The sequence below is a fragment of the Oncorhynchus clarkii genome, chromosome 5 (genome assembly GCF_045791955.1).
Source record: "Oncorhynchus clarkii lewisi isolate Uvic-CL-2024 chromosome 5, UVic_Ocla_1.0, whole genome shotgun sequence".
Taxonomy (NCBI): domain Eukaryota; kingdom Metazoa; phylum Chordata; class Actinopteri; order Salmoniformes; family Salmonidae; genus Oncorhynchus; species Oncorhynchus clarkii.
The window spans coordinates 32009644-32033907 of record NC_092151.1 but is presented as its reverse complement, the minus strand read 5'-3'; the positions used below and the strand labels follow the sequence as shown (position 1 = coordinate 32033907).

The 24264-nt window shown below is 42.5% G+C and overlaps 2 protein-coding genes across 4 annotated transcripts in view; one reads left to right on the top strand and one right to left on the bottom strand.

Annotated features, from left to right (window-relative positions):
- The window catches only part of LOC139408649 (inactive phospholipid phosphatase 7-like), a 9056-nt gene extending 5742 nt beyond the window's left edge, over positions 1-3314 (bottom strand). The window contains exons 1-2 of the mRNA XM_071152803.1: positions 3048-3314; positions 2092-2809 (exon numbers count right to left, since the gene is read on the bottom strand). Coding sequence (XP_071008904.1) covers positions 2092-2569 — 478 coding nt within the window. The 5' untranslated portion in view covers positions 2570-2809; positions 3048-3314. The remainder of the gene's footprint in view (positions 1-2091; positions 2810-3047) is intronic.
- On the top strand, positions 2176-24264 carry LOC139408650 (family with sequence similarity 78 member Ab). Of its 3 annotated transcripts, none has more exons than XM_071152805.1 (3): positions 2176-2387; positions 5715-6018; positions 19950-24264. In XM_071152805.1, exons 2-3 carry the CDS (start codon positions 5756-5758, stop codon positions 20473-20475), a joined length of 789 nt encoding a protein of 262 aa, XP_071008906.1. In that variant the 5' UTR covers positions 2176-2387; positions 5715-5755; the 3' UTR covers positions 20476-24264. The 3 variants fall into 3 exon arrangements, with proteins under 3 accessions (XP_071008906.1, XP_071008907.1, XP_071008905.1); XM_071152806.1 differs by lacking the exon at positions 2176-2387 and adding an exon at positions 3862-4132; XM_071152804.1 differs by lacking the exon at positions 2176-2387 and having other exon boundaries at positions 5696-6018; positions 19950-24258.

Sequence of the window (24264 nt, the reverse complement as noted above, 5' to 3'; positions counted from 1 at the left end):
GCACAGAGCCCTGACCTCAACCCAATCGGACTTTTGGGATGAATTGAAACGCAGACTGCGAGCCAGGCCTAATCGGCCAATATCAGTGCCCTACCTCACTAATGCTCTTGTTGCTGAATGGAAGCAAGTCCCTGCAGCAATGTTCCAACATCTAGTTTCAAGCCTTCCCAGAAGAGTGGAGTCTGTTATGGCAGCAATGTGGGGTCCAACTCCATATTAATGCCCATGATTTTGGAATGAGATGTTCAACGAGCAGGTGTCCACATAGTGTATCTGTCTATTTGACTGTGCCTGTCTATTCCTTGCAAAATTAAGTCAAAGAGAAGTGTTATTGAGAATTATACTGCATTCACAGCTCGCCTTAATCAGGATGTTTGTTTAGGCACAGTGGTTCCCTATCCCACCCTGGTTCACTATTAATGACCTGAACAATGACCTGAACACAATATCCCAAACGGTCCCAAATTAAACAGATTATAGACTGAACACAATACAGCTTCAGTCCACAGATTTGCAGTGTTTTTCTGAGTAATCCCACCTAAACCAGGCATCCGGCACAGGAGTAAAAATTAAATCCCTCAGGGGGGATATGGTGAATTCACAGGTATGAACCAGTCAACATGGTGGGCCTAATATAGCAAAGGGGTGTGTAGTAGTACACATAGCTGAATGAGAATAATACACACACCTGTGGCAATCTGTTGGATGTGTGTGGGCCTATAGCACTTTTGAAGTATCACACGCACACACGGATGTACACACACAAACACACACATGCACACACACACAATTTGTCACAGTGGCCCCAATTTGTTCTGAGAAATGCATAATTCACTCAAATCAATCTGGGGGATAGTCTGCTGCTCTCCTTCACAGAAGTGTGTAAAAATAACCACCTAAAATGAGTTCACCATCTAGGAGGATTCCATTACCTCTAGTTAGAGAAATCAGGGTCGTACTTTATGTTGGCTATGTCACATTCGTTTGACTAAAGCAACTGTAGGGAAATAACCTATTGATCCTATATCAAGGAGGTAAGTATCATAAAGTATTTATTACTTTCATAAGGTACTTTGGAAAATTATTCTACTGTAGCTTCTGTAGTAGCTGCCATAGTGGGGATAAGAAGTGCAAAGCAGTGTGTAGGCCTGTATCTTCATATAGGCCAATGCTTGACACTAATGATACTGACTTCACTGAGTCTTTCGATGTAGGCCCCTGGCTTGTTAAAATGTCTACTTATAGTTCTTCAGTCCAAAGTTGAATCATGATGTGTGGAGTCTTAAGCCTTGCACCTGTTCCCCAGGCCTGGTTCTGTGCTGGGTGATGGAGAGAGTAGAGACCATGGAGGGCTAGGATTTCATAATGACCTGCTTCTGATACTCTAAAATGATACTCTAGAATGCTCTAAAATCATATTCTGGTGGACAAGGACATCCTTTGGTGAGATGTTGTTAACAACGATGCTTTAAATATATCCTACATTGACATGGATTATATAGGCCTAATACAGGGTCTGGGTCCAGGGATAAGGAAGTAGAGGGAAATGTGATCATATCAGTAGGCTACACCAGAGGTTCCCAACTTTTTTTGCCCAGGCCCCCCTTTTTCATATTTGAAGAATATCACACCCCCTTAGGAAAATGTGGTTGTTTTTGAAGCTCAATTCCTGCAATTCTACATAGTTTAACAAGATGCATTACATATTTTAGGTAGGCTATATAATTATAATAATATTAATAATTATCATTATTATAATTTCCCAAATGGTATTCTGCTACCAAATATAGTTTATTATGATAATTTATATGAAACCCCAATTGAATTATACATATAGTTTTTTACAGAAAGTAATTAATTCAATTGATAGTGACAGAGTCACATATTGTATAAGATTACTTTCTAAGTAAATGAGGGTGGGCGAGCCCCTTAGGTTGGGGACCCCTGGGCTACACCTATTACAAATGCACTGATAGACACACTATAATAACCAAGCCATTAAAGAAGAGCTGAGTCACACATGTAGCGTACAATTCAATAACATAATTATTACACAATGTGTTTTGGGTACAGAGTGAGGAGTGCATTTACCAAGTAATAGATTGACCAAGACCTCTTGTCCAGCCAGCGTATTACTCCTTGTCAGACACACGATAGTGCCAAAGATCCACGTGATTCCGTGCCCTGTAAGCGCGAGCAGGGTGATCATGGAACGAACGCTGCCCCAAGACGACGACGTGTAGGCGCAGACCCCCAGGCGCTTGGACAGACAAATGTCAATGGCGAGGAGGGAGCTCATCGCTATCCCTTTGAAGGAAGGGTTCAGCTGGATACAGTCCTCATCGGGCAGTTTCGCGGGCTCTTTCCGATCCTTGTTGGCACTGTCGGTAGGTTCCTGCGGGTCGCACGGTTGGCTTGCTTGGTGTTTGGGTTGGGCCGGTCGCCTTGCGGTGCCACGGGTTTCAGAGTTAACGCACCGGAGAGGCTGATTCAGGGACATGAACTCGGGTCTGCTCAGGACGTTGTTCCGATCCCGCGTCCTGGACCTAGAACTCGGAATTGCGGGCATTTTGGATTGGTCTCACTTTACTACGTTTCAGAAGGACAATTTCTCGTTTTACGCACTTAGGCTAAATGTCCAAAGCTAAGCCCTGTCGCCCTGTCCTTCCCCTCCTGTGGCCCTATCAGATATATTTAGCCGGTTGGAATGCGCGCAGCCCATGCTGCTGTGTTTAGCCTGCAACGGGATCCCTGCAGGCATGAAGAGTCTTGACTGACATCTGCCTGGGCCAATCGAACGAGACACAATCTACAGCGAAAACAGAATGTCATCATCAGCTTTTAACATGTCATGAACTAAAATATACAATAATGAGCAACTAACATGGAATAGCATAGAGGTTTTGTCTTAATCCTGAACGGCAGGTGCAGTGGTGCAGTAGGCCTATCATGAACAGAAACTGAAGACACTGGTTTTATGCATAAATAGATGGGCCATATTGTACGTCTGTTATGCTCAAGGAGAAAGACAAATGGTATCATCTTACCAGGCCGAAGTATAGGAATGGGCTATCGTTCAGATCCCTTTCGCGCGCTGCACAACACTGGCTCTTGGATTGGAATTTAGAGAATGCGGAAAGAATTCTAGCTAGACAGTGTCGAGTTAATTAAAGGCAATCAACAAATCCATAGTCATCTCGGCGAGCCAGGTAAAATAAATGCAATATTTAGAAAACAATGAGAGCTCTTAGGGCCGTGTCAGTCGTGGACATGACGTAGCATACGCAACCGTGCTTATTCACGGACACGCTCTTCGGGATGGGAGTTCTCCAAGGTTCTTAAATTGACAGCAACAGAGACGCACACTCTCAGCACGAACCCATGGCACGTCTTCGTCAATTTGGCAATGACCAAATATAGAAGAAAATAAACCGCAAATCAAGAAGCAATAACAAACATTAAATTATGAAAAGTGACTTGATCAATTTCTTAAAAGGTTTCTTCTCATGAGGACTGAGGAGCATACATAAGTGGGACTATTATCAGGCGAAAACAATGGGAAGCAATTTAATTCAAAGTAGGCCTAAATGTATATTATTTTATTTTTATTAAATATTCACCACTGTATTTTTTATAATTAGACATGCAGCCAAACTGATGTGAGCTATAGCCTATAACATCATCCAAAACAGCTATTCGCTTAACATTGACATATAGAATTGGCCTATTATAGCCTATAATTATGTTATATTTAATAAGCGTAGCGAGAAGCCATCACTACATTTCCCAGAATGCTTGCAGTGGCGAGGGGAAGTGTCGTCTCAAAGGTACTTAAATAAAGGAGCTGAAGCTCAAGCCGCTAGAATAGACCAATGCGGGAGGGCGAACCTGCTGTGGCCGCGATGGGACCAGCACACAGAAATGACAGTCTGTCTTGGAATTGGGACTAAATTATATTCAAAGGACAGGGATCGAGGAGGGAGCCTGGTTGGGTTATCGGACATTCCATGTTTTAAAATAGTTTTTTATTAGTTGATCTACAAGAAGATATGGATCCAAACGGAGAGGGGAAAGTTAACCTGGTTGCCTTTGAATATTTCCGGTGTTCATTGTAACCCACGATTAAATAAATGTAAGTTGAAATTATACCACTACCGGACCTTGAAATTGAATGCAACAAAAAAAGAGAAGGGAACCAACTGGGAAGATAACGGAATTACCACTCGAACCATGCGCGCACGCATCTAGGGCAGTCCTAAAAACTGTCTTGAGGGGACAATTCACAAAGACGGGCTTGCATTGGACAAAAGTGTGGTAAACCTCTATTTCCAAAAAATAAAAAAATAGATTTGGTTTATGCTACCACAGGTTTTTTGCAACGAGACTACATTTATATTTACATTTGAGTTATTTAGCAGATGCTCTTATCCAGAGCGACTTGCAGTTAGTGCATTCATCTTAAGATGGCTAGGTGGGACAACCACAAATCACAGTCATAGTAATTACATTTCTCTTCAGTAAAGTAGCTATCAGCAAAATCAGAGTTAGTAAGGGGGAGGGGAAAGTCCAGTGCGAGTGTTAGTTCATTCAGCAAAGTAATATTTTCCAATTGTTTTATTGTAGGCTAAACGTCACTTTACCAATTTCCTTTTGCATACCATGTCTACAATTTGCGGCGTTGTAAGGACAGCAATATTTATGATAGATTTATTCTTATCCCTCATATAGTCCCCGTGCAAAGAGTTATTGTGGGATTGCACGCGGGCTGTGTATCTATTGTAGTGTGAACCTTAAACAACATATTCTAGAGGGGTCATTTTATATGTATAAAGGAATACTTTTGATACATATGATTAAATTAATGTGCACGTGCTCCTCATGTAGTCCATTTGTATGTGGCATTGTGGCAAAGGGGGCCTATTATAGCCTACTGTGGTATTAAATGTCAACAGTTTATTGTTACACAATTAAGACGTTGTTCAACACAAGCCATTGCTGACCTCCTATCCACACCAAAACTACTTTTTTTTGGAATGGAAACCTTTCACCAGTGTAAAAATGCTTAATTGAGGCAAAAGTTGATTTTACGCATGTTCATAATGAAAATTGACTTGAATAGGCTAAAAAATGAGTGGCGCTGAGCTCGGCCAATATGACGTCGAAATGCTATGTTAGCAGTTTTTGTAAATTATGCTTAGGTCACAATTATCAATTAAGTCTGCTTAATTAGACCACAAGGCACATGTGAGCAGTGGCTGTTGCACATATCCAACGGTCGCAAATTGCCAGTAATCCCGGTCGATTTCGCGCTGCTTGTGGAGGTGAGAGAGAGCACACAGCACACATCTGGAGGCACTTCTATTGATGGAGGAAGCTTCAAGACACGGAAAAGAAAGTTGCATCGGCTCTGTTTTGGTGATGTGATCTGATGGCCAATGAAAAGCAGAAAGCATGCTGATATGAATTTAATCACAACTCTTCCATTATTGAGTAAATTATTACATTTTCCATCATAGTGTTGGAATACAGAACTGGTTGCAAAGTGCATGGTTTTTATGAACATGCCAGCAAAGAGATAGCCTAGTCATTCTCAACGGAGAACACTGGCCATTTGACAGTGCCACCCTTTTTCGTTTTTTTTGTCTTTTTTGACTATTGAAAATGTGGATGCAATTGTGAATTTCTTGCTGTTTCCATGCGTCTTTCTCCTCCAGACCTCGGGACGTTGTTGTGGATTGTATTGCTATTTAATGCAATGGGCTGTATCCAGAGTATCAGGTGTAAACCCAAGAGTTTCCGTGAAAGTATCATCGTTCTCGAGGTGAACTCCTCCATTGACTCCACGCCAACCAGCATCGACGAGTCATCCAGCGTGGTTCTGCGCTATCGGACACCGCACTTCCGAGCCTCTGCTCGGGTACTAGTGCCGCCCGTGGCCGGAAAAGAGACGTGGACCGTTGGCTGGATTCAAGCATGCAACCACATGGAGTTCTACAACAAATATGGAACCAAAGGGATGTGAGTATCAACCTAAATCTAAACCCAACCCACATTACAATTAAATTATTATCACATTTGATTAGACAAAGGCCTAATAAAAAATAACTCAGAATTAAAATGGCAGACAATACCTGCCACTCGCAATCTACTTTATTATTCATGTTCACCTCTCAATGGCGCTGGGGCATTTGGAAAGTATTCAGACCCCTTTACTTTTTTCACATTTTTTTTTACATTACAGCCATATTCTAAAATGGATTGAATAAAATGTTCCCTCATATATCTTCACACAATATAAAATAAAGACTGAATTACCTTATTTACATAAGTATTCAGACCATTTGTTATGATACACGAAATTGAGCTCAGGTGCATCCTGTTTACATTTATCATCCTTGAGATGTTTATACAACTTGATTGGAGTCCACCTGTGGTAAATTCAATTTATTGGAAATTATTTGGAAAGGCACACACCTGTTTATATAAGGTCCCACAGTTGACAGTGCATGTCACAGCAAAAACCAAGCCATGAGGTCGAAGTAATTGTCCGTAGAGCTCCTAGACAGGATTGTGTCATGGCACAGATCTGGGCAATGGTACCAAAAAATGTCTGCAGCATTGAAGGTCCCCAAGAACACAGTGGCCTCCATCCTTCTTAAATGGAATCCTTCTTAAATGGAAGAAGTTTGGAACCACCAAGACTCTTCCTAGAGCTGGCAATCGGAGGAGAAGGGCCTTGGTCAGGGAGGTGACCAAGAACCTGATGGTCACTCTGACAGAGCTACATAGTTCCTCTGTGGCAATGGGAGAACCTTCCAGAAGGACAACCATCTCTGCAGCACTCCACCAATCAGGCCTTTATGGTAGAGTGGCCAGATGGAAGCCATTCCTCAGTAAAAGGCACATGACAGCCCGCTTTGAGTTTGCCAAAAGGCACTTAAATACTCTCAGACCACGAGAAACAAGATTCTCTGGTCTGATGAAACCAAGATTGAACTCTTTGGCCTGAATACCAAGTGTCACATCTGGAGGAAACCTGGCACTATCCCGGGTGAAGCATGGTGGTGGCAGCCTCATGCTGTGGGGATGTTTTTCAGTGCCAGGGACTGGGAGACTAGTCAGGATTGAGGGAAAGATGAACGGAGCAGAGTACAGAGAAATCCTTGATGGAAAACTTCTCCAGAGCACATAGGACCTCAGACTGGGCCCAAGGTTCACCTTCCAACGGGACAACGACTCTAAGCACAAAGCCAAGACAACGCAGGAGTGGCTTCGGGACAAGTCTCTGAATGTCCTTGAGTGGCCCAGCCAGAGCCCGGACTTGAACCCCATTGAACATCTCTGGAGAGACCTGAAAATAGCTGTGCAGCGACACTCCCCATCCAATATGACGGGAGCTTGAGAGGATCTGCAGGGAAGAATGGGAGAAACTCCCCAAATCCAGGTGTGCCAAGCTTTTAGCGTCATACCTAAGAATACTTGAGGCTGTAAACATGGTCAAAGGTGCTTCAACAAAGTACTGAGTAAATGGTCTGAATACTTATGTACATTTGATATTTATTTCATTTGCTTTGTCATTATGGAGTATTGTGTGTAGATTGATGAGGGAAAAAAACTATTTAATCCATTTTAGATTAAGGCTGTAACGTAACAACATGTGGAAAAAATAAAGGGGTCTGAATACTTTCCGAATGCACTGTATTTTCAGATAGATTGGAGGTGAGGTGTTAATTCTAGAACATCAACAGTCTACTTTAGGCTTCCTCGTAGCTGGATCACTGAACCATGTGTCATGATGAGTTAGTGATAATTAGAACTTAGAATTAGAACTTAGAACAGAATTAGAATTTAGAATTATAATTTTTATTCATACTGCAAATCCATCCTCTATTGCAGAATCAAATCAATTATTACACTGAACAAAAATATAAATGCAACATGTAAAGTTTCATGAGCTGAAATATAAAATCCCAGAAATTTTCCATATGCACAAAAAGCTTATTTCTCAGAAATTTTGTGCACACATTTCTTTACATTCCTGTTAATGAACATTTCTCCTTTGCCAAGATAATTCATCCACCTGACAGGTGTGGCATATCAAGAAGCTGATTAAACAGCATGATCATAACAGAGGTGTACCTCGTGCTGGGGGCAATGGGGACAATAAAAGGCCACTCTAAAATCTGCAGTTTCCCCTCATGTTTCAGCATGATAATGCACGGCCCCATTTCACAAAGATCTGTACACCATTCATGGAAGCTGAAAATGTCCCAGTTCTTCCATGGCCTGTATAATCACCAGACATGTCACCCATTGAGCATGTTGGGGATGCTCTGGAGCGACGTGTACGACAGCGTGTTCCAGTTCCCGCCAATATCCATCTACTTCACACAGCCATCAAAGGGGAGTGGCACAACATTCCACAAGCCACAATCACCAGCCTGATCAATTATATGCAAAGGAGATGTGACGCACTGCATGAAGCAAATGGTGGTCACACCAGATACTGACTGGTTTTCTGATCCACGCCCTTACTTAAAAAAAAGGTATCTGTGACCAACAGATGCATATCTGTATTCCCAGTCATGTAAAATCCATAGATTAGGGCCTAATGAATTGATTTCAATTGATCGATTTCCTTATATGAACAGTAACTCAGTAAAACCTTTGAAATTGTTGCATGTTGGGTTTATATTTTTGTTCAGTATAATTTTGATTTACGTTTGGTTGAGTTGTCAACTAATGTGAATTCAAAGTGAAATCAACAAAAAAGGTCACCATATCATTGGATTTAGGTTCAAAGTTGGTTAAAAAGAATACAAAATTCTTATGTTTATTACTTTTTGCAAATGCGATCAGTTAACCACATTGATTCCAAGTTATTATATACATTTTTGGGGTTGAAATTACGTTGAAACACCGTTGACTCAACCAGTTTTTCCCAGTGAGAAGGCTTTCACAAATACTGTTTGTAAAATGTATCAACTCAAGCTGGGTTTCATTGTGAGGTAGGCTACTGGAGTCAACACAAACTGTGTGGTATGAGAAATCAAATTATTCTCAAAATATTAGGAAATTAATTAAAGGCCAGACAATTCATTAAAATACCCCTTTCGTTCGGCTCGGTGACTGTTTACAGATGTCTGTGACTTACACAATGTTACACAAATTCAGTTTGTCCCACATCCTGTGGAGGCGACCACAAGTTGAGGTATACCCTGAGGGTTTATCTTCACCCGTTACAGCATGTGATGTTTGGGTCTGCATGTCACAGATTACACACACCATCCCAATACTGCGATCTCCTCCCCTACATTGCCTTCTCCCCTTTCACTAGTCTGGCTACGTGTGTTTGTCTGTGCGTGTTTGTCTCTGTGTGTGTGTGTGTTAATCTCTCGCTCTGGGCCTAAAGAGACACTGAATCGGAAAAACAATATTAATGCTGTGTGAGATTAGAGAGACATGTCCCTCTGCTCTGCAAACAAAACCTAATTTGAAGAGAGACTAGAGTAAGAGAAAAAGAGAGTGAGAGAGATGAAACAGGCATTAACAACCTCTCTCTTTCTCAGAGCAGCTATGACCTCAAAGCGACACATTTCTGCTGATTTGAGGTATAAAAAATGCCCCGGTAGTCAGATTTGTAAATATAGTAGCATTTCCCCCTTATGCTTTTCTGTGTAGTATAGAGCCTATTCTCTGAAAGAGAGAACCATGATTTCCCTGTAAAACTTGTCGTTAGTCTTGACAAATGCCTTCATACATTTAAGCTCATTGCCATTATCATTCAGTGTTGCCCTTTTGACTGCAATCTCAGAGAAAGACAAAATGTACTTAGTAGCTTCTTAATAACCCAGAGCTGTGTCATCCATGTTTGAGGAGTTAGTTAAGATGCAGGACGTAAGCTCTCCCTCTATTGAGACTCCTGTTCTGAGGTCTGTCAATTACTGCGGTAAACTTCCAGGATGCTCTGGTCTAATTGGACAGAGTGACTCAGGATAATACCCTGGATGATTTCTCTGTCAGCTTAGGTGCGTGCCCTGGTTTCTGAATTTGCCAGACACCCCAGTCTTACAGCTGCGGAATAGATCAGCAGTAGTCTATTATTCACTTTTAGTGGTATAGGAGTGTTAGGTGTATAGACACAGTGATGTAATGCAACACACACACACACACACACACACACACACACACACACACACACACACACACACACACACACACACACACACACACACACACACACACACACACACACACACACACACACACACACACACACAAGCATACAAGCATACAAGCACATACAGTGCCTTCAGAATGTATTCACACCCCTTGACTTTTTCCACATTTTGTTGTGGTACAGCTTGAATTTAAAAAGGATTACATTTTTTACACTAGAACAATACCCCACAGACATTGAATATATAATTGAAATGCATTCAAGGTGACTACCTCATAAAGCTGGTTGAGATAATGTCAAGAGTGTGCAAAGCTGTCATCAAAGCAAAGGGTGGCTATATGAAGAATCTCAAATCTCAAATATATTTTGATTTGTTTAACACTTTTTTGGTTACTACATGATTCCATATGTGTTATTTAATAGTTTTGATGTCTAAACTATTATTCTACAATGTAAAAATAGTAAAAATAAAGAAAAATACTTGAATGAGTACGTGTTCTAAAACCTTTGCCCGGAAGTGTAAATGACAGAGTGAAAAGAAGGAATTTTTTCATTTTACCTTTATTTAACTAGGCAAGTCAGTTAAGAACAAATTCTTATTTTCAGTGACAGCCTAGGAACAGTGGTTAACTGCCTTGTTCAGGGGCAGAACGACAGAATTGTACCTTGTCAGCTCGGGGATTCAATCTTGCAACCTTCCGGTTACTAGATCCAACGCTCTAACCACTAGGCTACCTGCCGCCCCCGGAAGCCTGTACAGAATAAAACATATTCTAAAACATGCATCCTGTTTGCAATAAGGCACTGAAGTAAAAATGAAAAAAAAGTGTCGCAATTTTTTTAACTTCATGTCCTGAATACTAAGTGTTAAGTTTGGGTCAAATCCAACACAACACATCACTGAGTACCACTCTTCATATTTTCAAGCATGGTGGTGGCTCCATCATGTTATGTGTATGCTTGTCATTGGCAAGGACTAAGGAGTTTTTGAGGATAAAAATAAATGGAATAGAGATAAGCACAGGCAAAATCCTAGAGGAAAACCTGGTTCAGTCTGCTTTCCAACAGACACTGGGAGACAAATTCACCTTTCAGCAGGACAATAACCTAAAACACAAGTCCAAATATACACTGGAGTTGCTCACCAAGAAAACATTGAATGTTCCTGAGTGGCCTACTTACAGTTTTGACTTAAATCAGCTTGAAAATCTATGACAATACTTGAAAATGGCTGTCTAGCAATGATGAACAACCAACTTGACAAAGTTTGAATAAAAATGTAATAATAATGTGCAAATATTGTACAATCCAGGTGTGCAAAGCTCTTAGAGACTTACCCAGAAAGACTCACAGCTGTAATCGCTGGCAAAGGTGATTCTAACATGTATTGATTGACTCAGGGGTCTGAATACTTTTGTAAATGAGATATTTCTGTATTTCATTTTCAATACATTTGCAAACATTTCTAAAAACATGTTTTTACTTTGTCATTATGGGGTATTGTGTATAGATGGTTGAGAAAACAATTATGTTTAATCCATTTTGAATTCAGGCTGTAACACAACAAAATGTGGAATAAGTCAATTATGAATACTTCCTGAAGGCACTGTAGGTGGGCACCATAGGAGGCTTGATAATTGCTGGAATGAAATGAACGGAACAGAGTCAAACATGTTGTTTCCATATGTTTGATGTGTTTGATACCGTTCCATTTATTCTATTCCAACCATTACAATGAGCCCGTCCTCCTATAGCTCCTTCCACCAGCCTCCACTGGTGGGCACGCATGCTGTATACATGCACACACACAGACCCCACACACTGTGGTAAGACTCAAGGGGGCTGTCCCAAGCAGTTTTTCCAGACTGTGCACACTCGCATCGGCACAGAGACACAGGTTCAGACACATCACATCCACTCGCCCACAACATCCAACAGACATACTAACACACCCACATTGTTTGTTGAGGATATGTCAAGAAGCCCAGACACAATCACACCCATTTATGTGTACACACACACGCAGACACGCATACAAATTCTCAAGGATGCTATGATTGATTACCCTGAATTAGTCAACTCGCCACCCATGTGTCTGAGTATCCCGTCTAAATAATCTCTCCCTTCACTGTTTGGTAAAAAAATTGTAATAAAACCTCCTTTATACTAGCACAATTGAGATATACAGTTGAAGTCGGAAGTTTACATACACCTTAGCCAAGTACATTTAAACTCAGTTTATCACAATTCCTGACATTTATTCCAAGTAAAAATTCTCTGTCTTAGGTTAGTTAGGTTCACCACATCATTTTAAGAATGTGAAATGTCCGAATGATAGGAGAGAGAATGGTTTATTTCAGCTTTTATTTCTTTCATCACATCTCCAGTGGGTCAGAAGTTTACATTTTAATTGTTTAACTTGGGTCAAACGTTTCGGGTAGCCTTCCACAAGCTTCCCACAATAGTTGGGTTAATTTTGGCCCATTCCTCCTGACAGAGCTGTTGTAACTGAGTCAGGTTTGTAGGCCTCCTTGCTTGCACACGCTTTTTCAGTTCTGCCAACACATTTTCTATAGGATTGAGGTCAAGGCTTTGTGATGGCCACTCCAATACCTTGACTTTGTTGTCCTTAAGCCATTTTGAAAGTATGCTTGGGGTCATTGTCCATTTGGAAGACCCATTTGCGACCAAGCTTTAACTTCCTGACTGATGTCTTGAGATGCTGCTTCAATATATCCACATAATTTTCCTCCCTCATGATGCCATCTATTTTTTTAAGTACACCAGACCCTTCTGCAGCAAGCACCTGTCACGCCCTGACCTTAGAGAGCTGTCCTTATTTCTCTATTTGGTTAGGTCAGGGTGTGATGTGGGGTGGGCATTCTATGTTCTATTTTCTATGTTTTGTATTTCTTTGTTTTGGCGTGGGTATGGCTCTCAATCAGGGACAGCTGTCTATCGTTGTCTCTGATTGGGAACCATACTTAGGCAGTCCTTTTTCCCACCTGTCTTTGTGGGTGGTTAACTTTGTTTGTGGCACATAGCCCTTAAGCTTCACGGTTGTTCGTTTTGTTTCTTGTTTTGTTGGTGTCATTCCAAAATAAAAAGGAAAATGGACGCTCGGTCCACTCGCTGCACCTTGGTCCACTTCTTACGATGGCCGTGACAGCACCCCCACAACATGATGCTGCCACCCATTTGGTATGGTTGGGATGGTGTTCTTCAGCTTCCAAGCCTCCCCTTTCTCCTCCAAACATAATGATGGTCATTATGGCCAAACAGTTTTATATTTATTTCATCAGACCGGAGGACATTTCTCCAAAAAGTATGATCTTCGTCCCCATGTGCATTTTCAAACCGTAGTCTGGCTTTTTTTATGGCAGTTTTGGAGCAGTGGCTTCTTCCTTGCTGAGCGGCCTTTCGTTATGTCGATATAGGACTCATTTTACTGTGGATATAGATACTTTGTACCTGTTTCCTCCAGCATCTTCACAATGTATTTTGCTGTTGTTCTGGGATTGATTCACACTTTGCACACCAAATTACGTTAATCTCTAGGAGACAGAACGCGTCTCCTTCCTGAGCGGTATGGTGGCTGCGTGGTCCCATGGTGTTTAAACTTGCATACTATTGTTTGTACAGATGAACATGGTACCTTCAGGCGTTTCGAAATTGCTCCCAAGGATGAACCAGACTTGTGGAGGTCTACAATTCTTTTTCTGAGGTCTTGGCTGATTTATTTTGATTTTCCCATGATGTCAATCAAAGAAGCACTGAGTTTGAAGGTAGGCCTTGAAATACATCCACAGGTACACCTCCAATTGACTCAAATGATGTCAATTAGCCTATCAGAAGCTTCTAAAGCCATGACATAATTTTCTGGAATTTTCCAAGCTGTTTAAAGGCACAGTCAACTTAGTGTATGTAAACTTCTGACCCACTGGAATTGTGATACAGTGAATTATAAGTGAAATAATCTGTCTGTAAACAATTATTGGAAAAATGACTTGTGTCATTCACGAAGTAGACCGACTTGCCAAAACTATAGTTTGTTAACAAGAAATGTGTGGAGTGGTTGAGAAACACGTTTTAATGATTCCAACCTAAGTGTATGTAAACTTCTGACTTCAACTGTGTAACTTTATAAGAGGGTATAGCAAATTGTTGGTGTCTCTGCTTGTCATGTATCTAGTCCGTCACTCAACATCAAAAGAAGCAATGCTCATCACTACAGTTGATTGGCTGTTTAGTCCATTGGGTCCTTTCTACAGATGTAAGATCTTAATTTTCCTTCTGTAGCCAGTTTGCTATAGTAGGAAAATAATCCTGCAGCAACAGGAAATATGAATTACTATGTGGATTATAATTAATGGGCATTTTGTAGGGGAAAATAATTAATGGACCATTTCTTTCACAAGGGCAAATCAGGTCTGACATTTCTATGTGGAAATGACAAACTTTAAAAGCCTTTTTAAAAGTCAAATACACTACAAGTTTGCATTTCCTGGAAAATTCTCAGCAACAACAGAGTGATCAAATTAAGATCCTACATCTGTAGGATCTATTTCAATAGAGCATCTCCCATGGTTTTGAACGAGAGCACTATACTGAAAATAGTATAGTACTGTAATAAAAATGCCATCAATAAAGAGTAGGTAGATCCTGTAGTATCATTCGACCTCCAATAGGGGGAGAGAGAAAAGGAGCATGATGAACACAAGGCAAATGTTCTTGCGCTTGGGCATGTTCTGTCCTCAAGAAACCATGTGTTATCAAGATAAAAATACGAGGAGAGTGCTTTGTTGCCATTGTCTGCAGTCGTTGGCCCTTCACAGTGGAATTGATGTAACAGTTTGGCTCCTGTCTGAGATATACTGTATTTATAAATAGAAAGATTGTTCAACTTGTTTTGGAGACAGATTGATAGAGGATATAGTGATTTGTAGCGACAAGAATGGACATGGATGAAACATAATCCTTGTTCTGTACAGACACACACACACACACACACAAAGAAAAACAATATTGCCCACTCACACCCACTCCCATAGACACACACACACGCTAAAATGTATATTCTATTCTACTGAGCCATTAACTTTATGTTCGTATTCTTATCTTTTATTAGTTCTTATTGATGTTGCATTGTCGAGAAGGAACCTGCAAGTAAGCATTTTGTTTATCTGTCGGCCCCAACTTAGGCCCTGTGTGTAGTTAACAGACCCTCTCTGCCCATTCATCGCCATTTTACCTGTTGTTGTTGTTGTTGTCTTAGTTGATTAGCTGTTGTTGTTGTCTTACCCGTTGTTGCCTTAACCAACTCTCCCAATCAACACCTGTGATTGCTTTATGCCTCGCTTTATGGCTCTCTCAAATGTCAATATGCCTTGTACACTGTTGTTTAGGATAGTTATTATTGTCTTCATTTACTACGGAGCCCCTAGTCCCACTCAACATGCCTCAGTTAACTCCTTTGTCCCACCTCCCACACATGTGGTGACCTCACCCAGCATAACTAGCCCGTCCAGAGATGCAACCTCTCTTATCATCACTCGGTGCCTGGGTTTACTTCCACTGTACCCACACTCCACCATACTGTACATTATGCCCAGAATCTATCCTACCACGCCCATAAATCTGCTCATTTTATTCTCTGCCCCCAATGCACTAGACGACCAGTTTTGATAGCCTTTAGCCGTACCCTCATCCTACTCCTCCTCTGTTCCTCGGGTGATGTGGAGGTTAATCCAGGCCCTGCATGTCCCCAGGCACTCTCATTTGTTGACTTCTGTAACCAAAAAAGCCTTGGTTTCATGCATGTTAACATCAGAAGCCTCCTCCCTAAGTTTGTTTTTCTCACTGCTTTAGCACACTCCACCAACCCTGATGTCCTTGCTGTGTCTGAATCCTGGCTTAGGAAGGCCACCAAAAATTTTGAGATTTCCATACCCAACTACAACATTTTCCGTCAAGATAGAACTGTCAAAGGGGGATGAGTTGCAATCTACTCCAGAGATAGCCTGCAAAGTTCTGTCATACTTTCCAGGTCTATGCCCAAACAGTTTGAGTTTCTAATTTTAAAAATGAATCTCTCCAGAAATAAGTCTCTCACTGTTGCCGCCTGTTATAGACCCCCCTCAGCTCCCAGCTGTGCCCTGGACACCATATGTGAATTGACTGCCCCCATCTATCTTCAGAGTTTGTTCTGTTAGGTGACCTAAACTGGGATATGCTTAACACCCCGGCAGTCCTACAATCTTAGCTAGATGCCTTCAATGTCACACAAATTATCAAGGAACCCACCAGGTACAACCCTAAATCCATAAACATGGGCAGCCTCATAGATATTATCCTGACCAACTTGCCCTGTAAATACACCTCTGCTGTTTTCAATCAGGATCTCAGCGATCACTGCCTCATTGCCTGCATCCGCTATGGGTCCATGGTCAAATGACCACCCCTAATCACTGTCAAACGCTCCCTAAAACACTTCTGCGAGCAGGCCTTTCTAATCGACCTGGCCCGGGTATCCTGGAAGGATATTGACCTCATCCCGTCAGTCGAGGATGCCTGGTCGTTCTTTAAAAGTAATTTCCTCACCATCTTAAATAAGCATGCCCCTTTCAAAAGGTAGAACTAAGAACAGATATAGCTCTTGGTTCACTCCAGATCTGACAGCCCTCGACCAGCACAAAAACATCCTGTGGCGGACTGCACTAGCATCGAATAGTCCCCGCGATATGCAACTTTTCAGGGAAGTCAGGAACCAATACACACAGTCAGTCAGGAAAGCAAAGGCTAGCTTTTTCAAACAGAAATTTGCATCCTGTAGCTCTAACTCCAAAAAGTTTTGGGACACTGTAAAGTCCATGGAGAATAAGAGCACCTCCTCCCAGCTGCCCACTGCACTTGAGGCTAGGTAACACTGTCACCACCGATACATCCACGATAATCGAGAATTTCAATAAGCATTTCTCTACGTCTGGCCATGCTTTCCTCCTGGCTACCCCAACCCCTGCCAACAGCTCCGCACCCCCCGCAGGTACTTGCCCAAGCCTTCCCAGCTTCTCTTTCACCCAAATCCAGATAAGATGTTCTGAAAGAGCTGTAAAACCTGGACCCGTACAAATCAGCTGGGCTAGACAATCTGGACCCTCTCTTTCTAAAATGATCCGCCGCCATTGTTGCAACCCCTATTACCAGTCTGTTCAACCTCTCTTTCGTATCGTCCGAGATCCCTAAAGTTTGGAAAGCTACCGCGGTCATCCCCCTCTTCAAAGGGGGTGACACTCTAGACCCCAACTGTTATAGACCTATAGCCATCCTGCCCTGCCTTTCTAAATTCTTCGAAAGCCAAGTTAATAAACAGCTCACCTACCATTTAGAATCCCACCGTACCTTCTCCGCTGTGCAATCCGGTTTCTGAGCTGGTAATTTCTCGGTCCGACTCTTTTCTCTATATATATCAACGATGTCGCTCTTGCTGCGGGTGATTCCCTGATCCACCTCTATGTAGACGACACCATTCTGTATACATCTGGCTCTTCTTTGGACACTGTGTTAAATAACCTCCAAACAAGCTTCAATGCCACTCAACACTCCTTCCGTGGCCTCCAACTGCTCTTAAACGGTAGTACAACCAAATGCATGCTTTTCAACCGTTCGCTGCTAACACCCGCCCGCCCGACTATCACTACTCTGGACGGTTCTGACTTAGAATATGTGGACAACTACACATACCTAGGTGTCTAGCTAGACTGTAAACTCTCCTTCCAGACTCATATTAAACATCTCCAATCCAAAATTAAATCTAGAATCGGCTTCCTATTTCGCAACAAAGCCTCCTTCACTAATGCTGACAAACATACCCTCGTAAAACTGACTATCCTACCGATCCTCGACTTTGGCGATGTAATTTACAAAATAGCTTCCAATACTCTACTCAGCAAACTGTCCACAGTGCCAATCTGCATTGTCACCAAAGCCCCATACCAACCTGTATGCTCTAGTCGGCTGGCCCTACATATTCGTCGCCAGACCCACTGGCTCCAGGTCATCTATAAGTCTATGCTAGGTAAAGCTCCGCCTTATCCCAGCTCACTGGTCTCGATAAAAACACCCACCTGCAGCACGTGCTCCAGCAGGCAAAGCCAACACCTATTTGGCCACCTTTCCTTCCAGTTCTCTGCTGCCTGTGACTGGAACGAATTGCAAAAATCGTTGAAGTTGGAGACTTATATTTCCCTCACTAACTTTAAACATCAGCTATCTGAGCAGCTAACCGATCGCTGCAGCTGTACATAGCCCATCTGTAAATAGCCCACCCAATCTACCTACCTCATCCCCATATTGTTTTTATTTACTGTTCTGCCCTTTTGCACACAAGTATTTCTACTTGCACATCATCATCTGCTTATCTATCACTCCAGTGTTAATTTGCTAAACTGTAATTACTTCGCTGCTATGGCCTATTTATTGCCTTACCTCCTCACGCCATTTTCACACACTGTATATAAACATTATTTTATTTCTATTGTGTTATTGACTGTACGCTTGTTTATTCCATGTGTAACTCTGTGTTGTTGTTTGTGTCGCACTGCTTTGCTTCATCTTGACCAGGTCGCAGTTATAAATGAGATTCTCAACTAGCCTAAACTTGTTCTCAACTAGCCTACCTGGTTAAATGGGGGTGAAATTAAAAAGACAGTGTATACGACGTGGATACTGTACACAACTAATAACACTTTCAACTGAAACACACACACTTTAACCCCCCCAACACACAGACTGGGGCTTACCTTTTACTATTATTATTATCCTAGAGATCATAATCTAGCTCCTCTGTGAATAAATGGCCATGCAGGCCTGCATGTGTCTGGTGATCACTGTTATCTGTAGTAGTTCTGCTGATTCCTTTACTTCTTCCTGCCGAGGGGGAATCTATAGGCGGACAGACCGGAGTGTTTATGATGTGCCTCTGTCCCACATTGTCCCCCACAGCGTCTCAATACTCCAAAGGGGCCTCCTTTCATAGTTTCCTTCACTTAATTCACTCAGATCTGAAATAATAGTGGATGAGGTAAAGCAATCCTGATAGGCTTTGGACATATTGCTTTCACCTATCCTGTGTTGACAGATCAGTAGTCAGTGCAGAGGTGGTAAAGGAAATGAGAAAAGAAAGCCACGTAAGACTATTGAGATGCACCTATAGTGACTTACTACACAGGTTAGACAGATGGGAGGCTCTTAACAATGGGAACCTGTGGTGTGCTGTGATTGTGCTGCCCTGACCTGAATCGCAATAGCTACTGAGCTGATGTTTGTAGAGCAAACCCACTCAGTCAGGCTGTTTGAGCCTCTCATGGACATAGATAGTCTCCTCCACTCTTCTTATCCTCCAGCTTTTATTTAACAGTGGGTAGGAGCCTATTACGATTGATATCTCTCTCAAGCGATTCTAGGCAGGAAAGCAGTAGCAACATGCAGAGAGATTCTCACTTGTAAAACAAGTCTCACCTTTTTGTTTCCACTTCCACGTTAAAGGATTTGTCCACCTAAAATCAACAATTTCTTCCTGTTTTCACACCGTAAAAGTGGTTGACAGTTCACATCACCTGTTGTGTAGATTTAGCTATATATTAGGATACTTTATTCCCATATGAATGGGAGTGATTCGCATCATTTTTTATCTTGTCGTGAACTATCCCTTTAAGCTTCACTCTGTTTTCCCTTCCGGGTAAAATCTCACTGCCTGCTTTTCCATGTCCAGGTCGAGCTGGGAACTCCCTGACCTACGGGATGGCAAGATCCAGGCCATCAGCGACTCGGACGGCGTCAACTACCCGTGGTATGGAAACACCACGGAGACGTGCACCATCGTGGGTCCCACCAAGAAGGCCACCAAGTTCACGGTTAGCATGAATGACAACTTCTACCCCAGCGTTACATGGGGTGTGCCTGTGAGCGATAGCAACCTGCCGCAGCTCAGCAGCATCCGCCGCGACCAGAGCTTCACCACCTGGCTGGTGGCCATCAATCAGGCCACGGCCGAGACCCTGGTGCTGCAGACCATCCGCTGGAGGATGCAGCTCCACATCGAGGTGGACCCGGACAAGCCTCTGGGCCAGAGGGCCACGCTGCGTGAGCCTGTGGCCCAGGAGCAGCCCCATGTCCTGGGCAAGAACGAGCCCATCCCCCCCAATGCCATGGTCAAGCCCAACGCCAACGACGCTCAAGTGCTCATGTGGCGGCCAAAGACCGGGGACCCCATCGTGGTCATCCCGCCCAAATATTGAATGACCTTGGTGGGGTTAAACACTCCTCCTCTTCTCCCACTCCTCTACCTACTCTCACTTTTCATTTTCTCTCTCTTTACCTACTTTTCTTTTTTCTCCTTTTCTCCTTCCCTCAAGCTCCTTGCCTCTATTTGCCTCTCTGTTTCTCTCATCTCCTCTCCTCTTTTTTTTGTAAGAACTGAGCAAAAGAGGGAGAGAGGGAGAGAGAGAGAGAGTGAAACAAGGACAAGAGCAGTTTGGAGAAAGAGGACGTCCCCTATAAGTGGGAGCTGGAGCTGACTTTAAAAACTGGAGTGAACAAACTGCAACCATTCTACCTTCAAACGGGGTCGGGTTTCACTGTGCTAGATAAAGTCATTGCAAAAAAAATCTAAAATAAGAAACTTTGCTTTTTGGGATTGGGGTTTGGGGTGGGAATGGATGGGGAGTGTGTGTGGGTTGACAAAAATATAGTATTTATGTTCATATTTATGTACATGGTACATACATGTATACATGCACAAAGTTTGCGTATACCAGTTGAGTTTTTATTTATGGGCTGGGAGAGAGCATTTTTTGTGAATAAGCGCTATTTTGTGCTCCACATGAGTGATATGTGAATACGAACCGTATCGGGGTGACATATGTAGTTTTAGTACTTTTTTAAACATGAGAGTCATTCAATCCATGCTGCCTTAAGTTTAAATCGCTTTCCACTGCAAATGTTTAGCCTTAAACCAAGTGCAATGCAGTATTCCTTCACCTGTCCTCTCTCTTCTTCCATCCAGACTGTTGGTGCTGGTGTGTGTGGGTTTAGGAACGGAACAGTGGCTTGTGGACAATGGGTTATCAGGAACCAAATTGGGTCCTAAAACTGCTGGAACCCTTTTTCTACCACAGAACAAAAGAGAATAGACATTCAAACAAACCCTTTCAAATAGTCAGTTAGGTCGTCATCTCATCATGCATGGCTGTGGAGAAGGTTTTTCTGACAACATTCAATTCCATTGAGACTGATATTCAGCTGACTTTTAGAGTTGTCAACAATCTCCCTTTACAGAAAGAAAACAGTATTTCATCATGTTATCTTTCATTTGCTTTATTACCACTCCCTCCATCTCAGAGCCCTGTCGCTGTACTCCTCTCTCCCTCTGCCTTTCTTCTCTCCTCTCCACAGATGTCGGAGGGGACAACCCTGCTAGCACCTGATCAATACTGTTATTACAGCAAGCAGCAGCCAGGGGAAATGACTGTGCATTTCATAACAGGGGCAATAAAAAATTGGTCCTCCATGCGATGCTATGCGAGATAAATAATCTCGGCTTTAGGGTGCCTGTGTGTGAATCCACATGGTGCAGAGGTGGTTGCAGCACACCGCCCTCCATCTCTGCTCTCTCTTTCTGTAGTCCCCCCTTGCTCTCCTCGCACTCTCTCTCTCGTCTGATGTTCATCCCCATTCATACTCTCTCACCCTGTCCCTACTTTCTCCTCTCTGATCCATCTTTCTCTCTCTGCTCCCATTGATTGGTCTCTATTTCCTCCATCCATCCCTCCACCCTTCGCCCTGTCCTCTGTCCTCTTTGCAGCAGTAGGCATGTGAGGCTCAGCCTGGCATGTAGATGACCCACTTCTGGGGTTGCCACTACCAGTTGTAGCCCGCTGCAGAAATGTGGTGCTTTTTTTCTCCTCTCACAGAGCCCCAGCTAGCTAAATACCTCTATAAACGTGACGATGCCCAGCCACTCGTTAATCTATGGGCAGGGCAGCTTTACCCAGAGCTGAAATCTCTCATGGAGGAGGGAGGGAGGGGGTGGGGGTTTAGAGGGATAGCTGGGGGATAGAATTTGGCATCAGGCTTTTTATCTCCTTATAATATCAACGACAACAAGAACAACAGCATCAGCAGTATGAGCTAAAAAAAAAAGGAACAGAGACTGATGTTTGAAGTGGTTAAGAAAACTGCATCTCTGCTTTTGTCACTGAAGGTATTGTTTTTTCATTAAGTTTATGCTAGTTATGATGTTGTGATATTTTATTGATGCAAAGCTTCCTTGGTAGAGGAATAGCATTTCCATCAAATGCCACCAACAACTGGGCAACATTGTTTGCTCATTATTTCAACCTACCTTATCAACGTTATCACACTGCATCAACCTGGCTACTTGATTGAGTTTGCCAAAAGTCATTGACATTTTGTCTTGATATAACCAAATAGTGTCGACAGGTTTTTGTGGTTTGGTATATTTCAAATTAAACTCAAATCTATTGACATCTCAACCAAATATCACCTGTAATTTGAAGTTTATCTGACATCTTTACCTGGTTAGAAAAGACAGAGCAGCAGGTCAGTAGCAGCTGAATAGAATTAAGAAAAACCAGGGCTCAGAAACCAGAGAGACTGATAGCCTGCTCTGGACTCAATCATCTGGGCCGGGAAGGAGGAGGGAGGAGGGGTCTGGTGGGGAGAAGTGCTGTCATTAATAGATTGTCTGTGAAATACTGAGCACCCTTCAGATGCATTGTGCTGTGCCAAGGCTGGCTATAGTAATATATGATGGCCTCTTGGGGCTAGAGGACAAAGGTCAGTGTTAGAAGGGGTTGGGGGTCGGGATTGAGGTGGAAGGGGGTAATGGTGGTAGTCAGGGTGATAGAGTGACAAGGAGGTGGGGTGGTGTCACAATCTGCACACTGCTGAGTGGTTTATTGGAAAGCCTAGCAGGGATTGCTTGTTACCATGTATAAAACACCTTGACACATCAGTAGCTGGCTAGCTGTCCTTAGTCACTGCATGACCTAAATACTCTCATTGATCTGGTGCAGCTGTAGCTGTTGTTGAACTATGGCTCCGTCTGTTCACTCACACAGGGCACATCCTTGTCATAAGACAGCAGGGGCGGTCTCTCCTTGCATGCTATCTGATCATCACAGCATCACACTGGAGCCGAGTGTTAACAGCGTTTATCAGCAGAGCACGTGGCCCCCAGCAACACACACACACACTAGAGAGAGGGAGGTCACGGGAAGGCGATTGCCTCGATTTGTGTCTTCACTCTGACAGTGTTATGTGCTACTGATGAGTCTATCTCATGTACAACTACTTCCTCAAAACACATCTCTAACCAAGTTCTGTTTTTAGAAATGGACAAATGGACATTTATGTAAATATTAATGAGATTTCGATTCCATCATTGAACAAGTGAAATTCATAGACTTCAAGTCTCCTTCTGGGGTTGTGCCACTGAGTAGCCTTCCATTCCTAAACCCACAGCTCTTAGTTCTGAGGGCGCCCACCTTTTCTATAGATCTTTATGTAAAAGAGTAATGTAAACTACAGCCCACTACACGTCATAGACCAGCAGAAAAGGTTTCTCTTCTAGTTACAAATAACAAGCCCAAGCTCACTCAGGATCACCCATCGTTGTTTCCTATCCTTTACTATTAGTTTACCCCATATAAACAAAAGAGTTGTCCGTCTATCTTGCCATTCGCTCCCTGCAACTCTGACTAGGTTTTCAGTAGAGTAGCCTTATGGCTAACTGTAGCAGACTATACACAACTGGCTACAATGTATTTCAAATGTTGGGTGTTTTTGATTTGTCTTCTGAAAAATCATCTAATATATTTTGCAGCACTGAAACAAAAATACAGTATGTTTTTTTTGTATTTGTCATTGACACTGATACTTGATACTTGAACACAGAACAGTACTGGCAAATATTTAAAACTGTGAAAATGCACAATGTTTAAAAAAAAAAAATGAAGAAAATGGAAAAGTATTTTTCATGAATAAATAAGAATGTGCGAATGTTA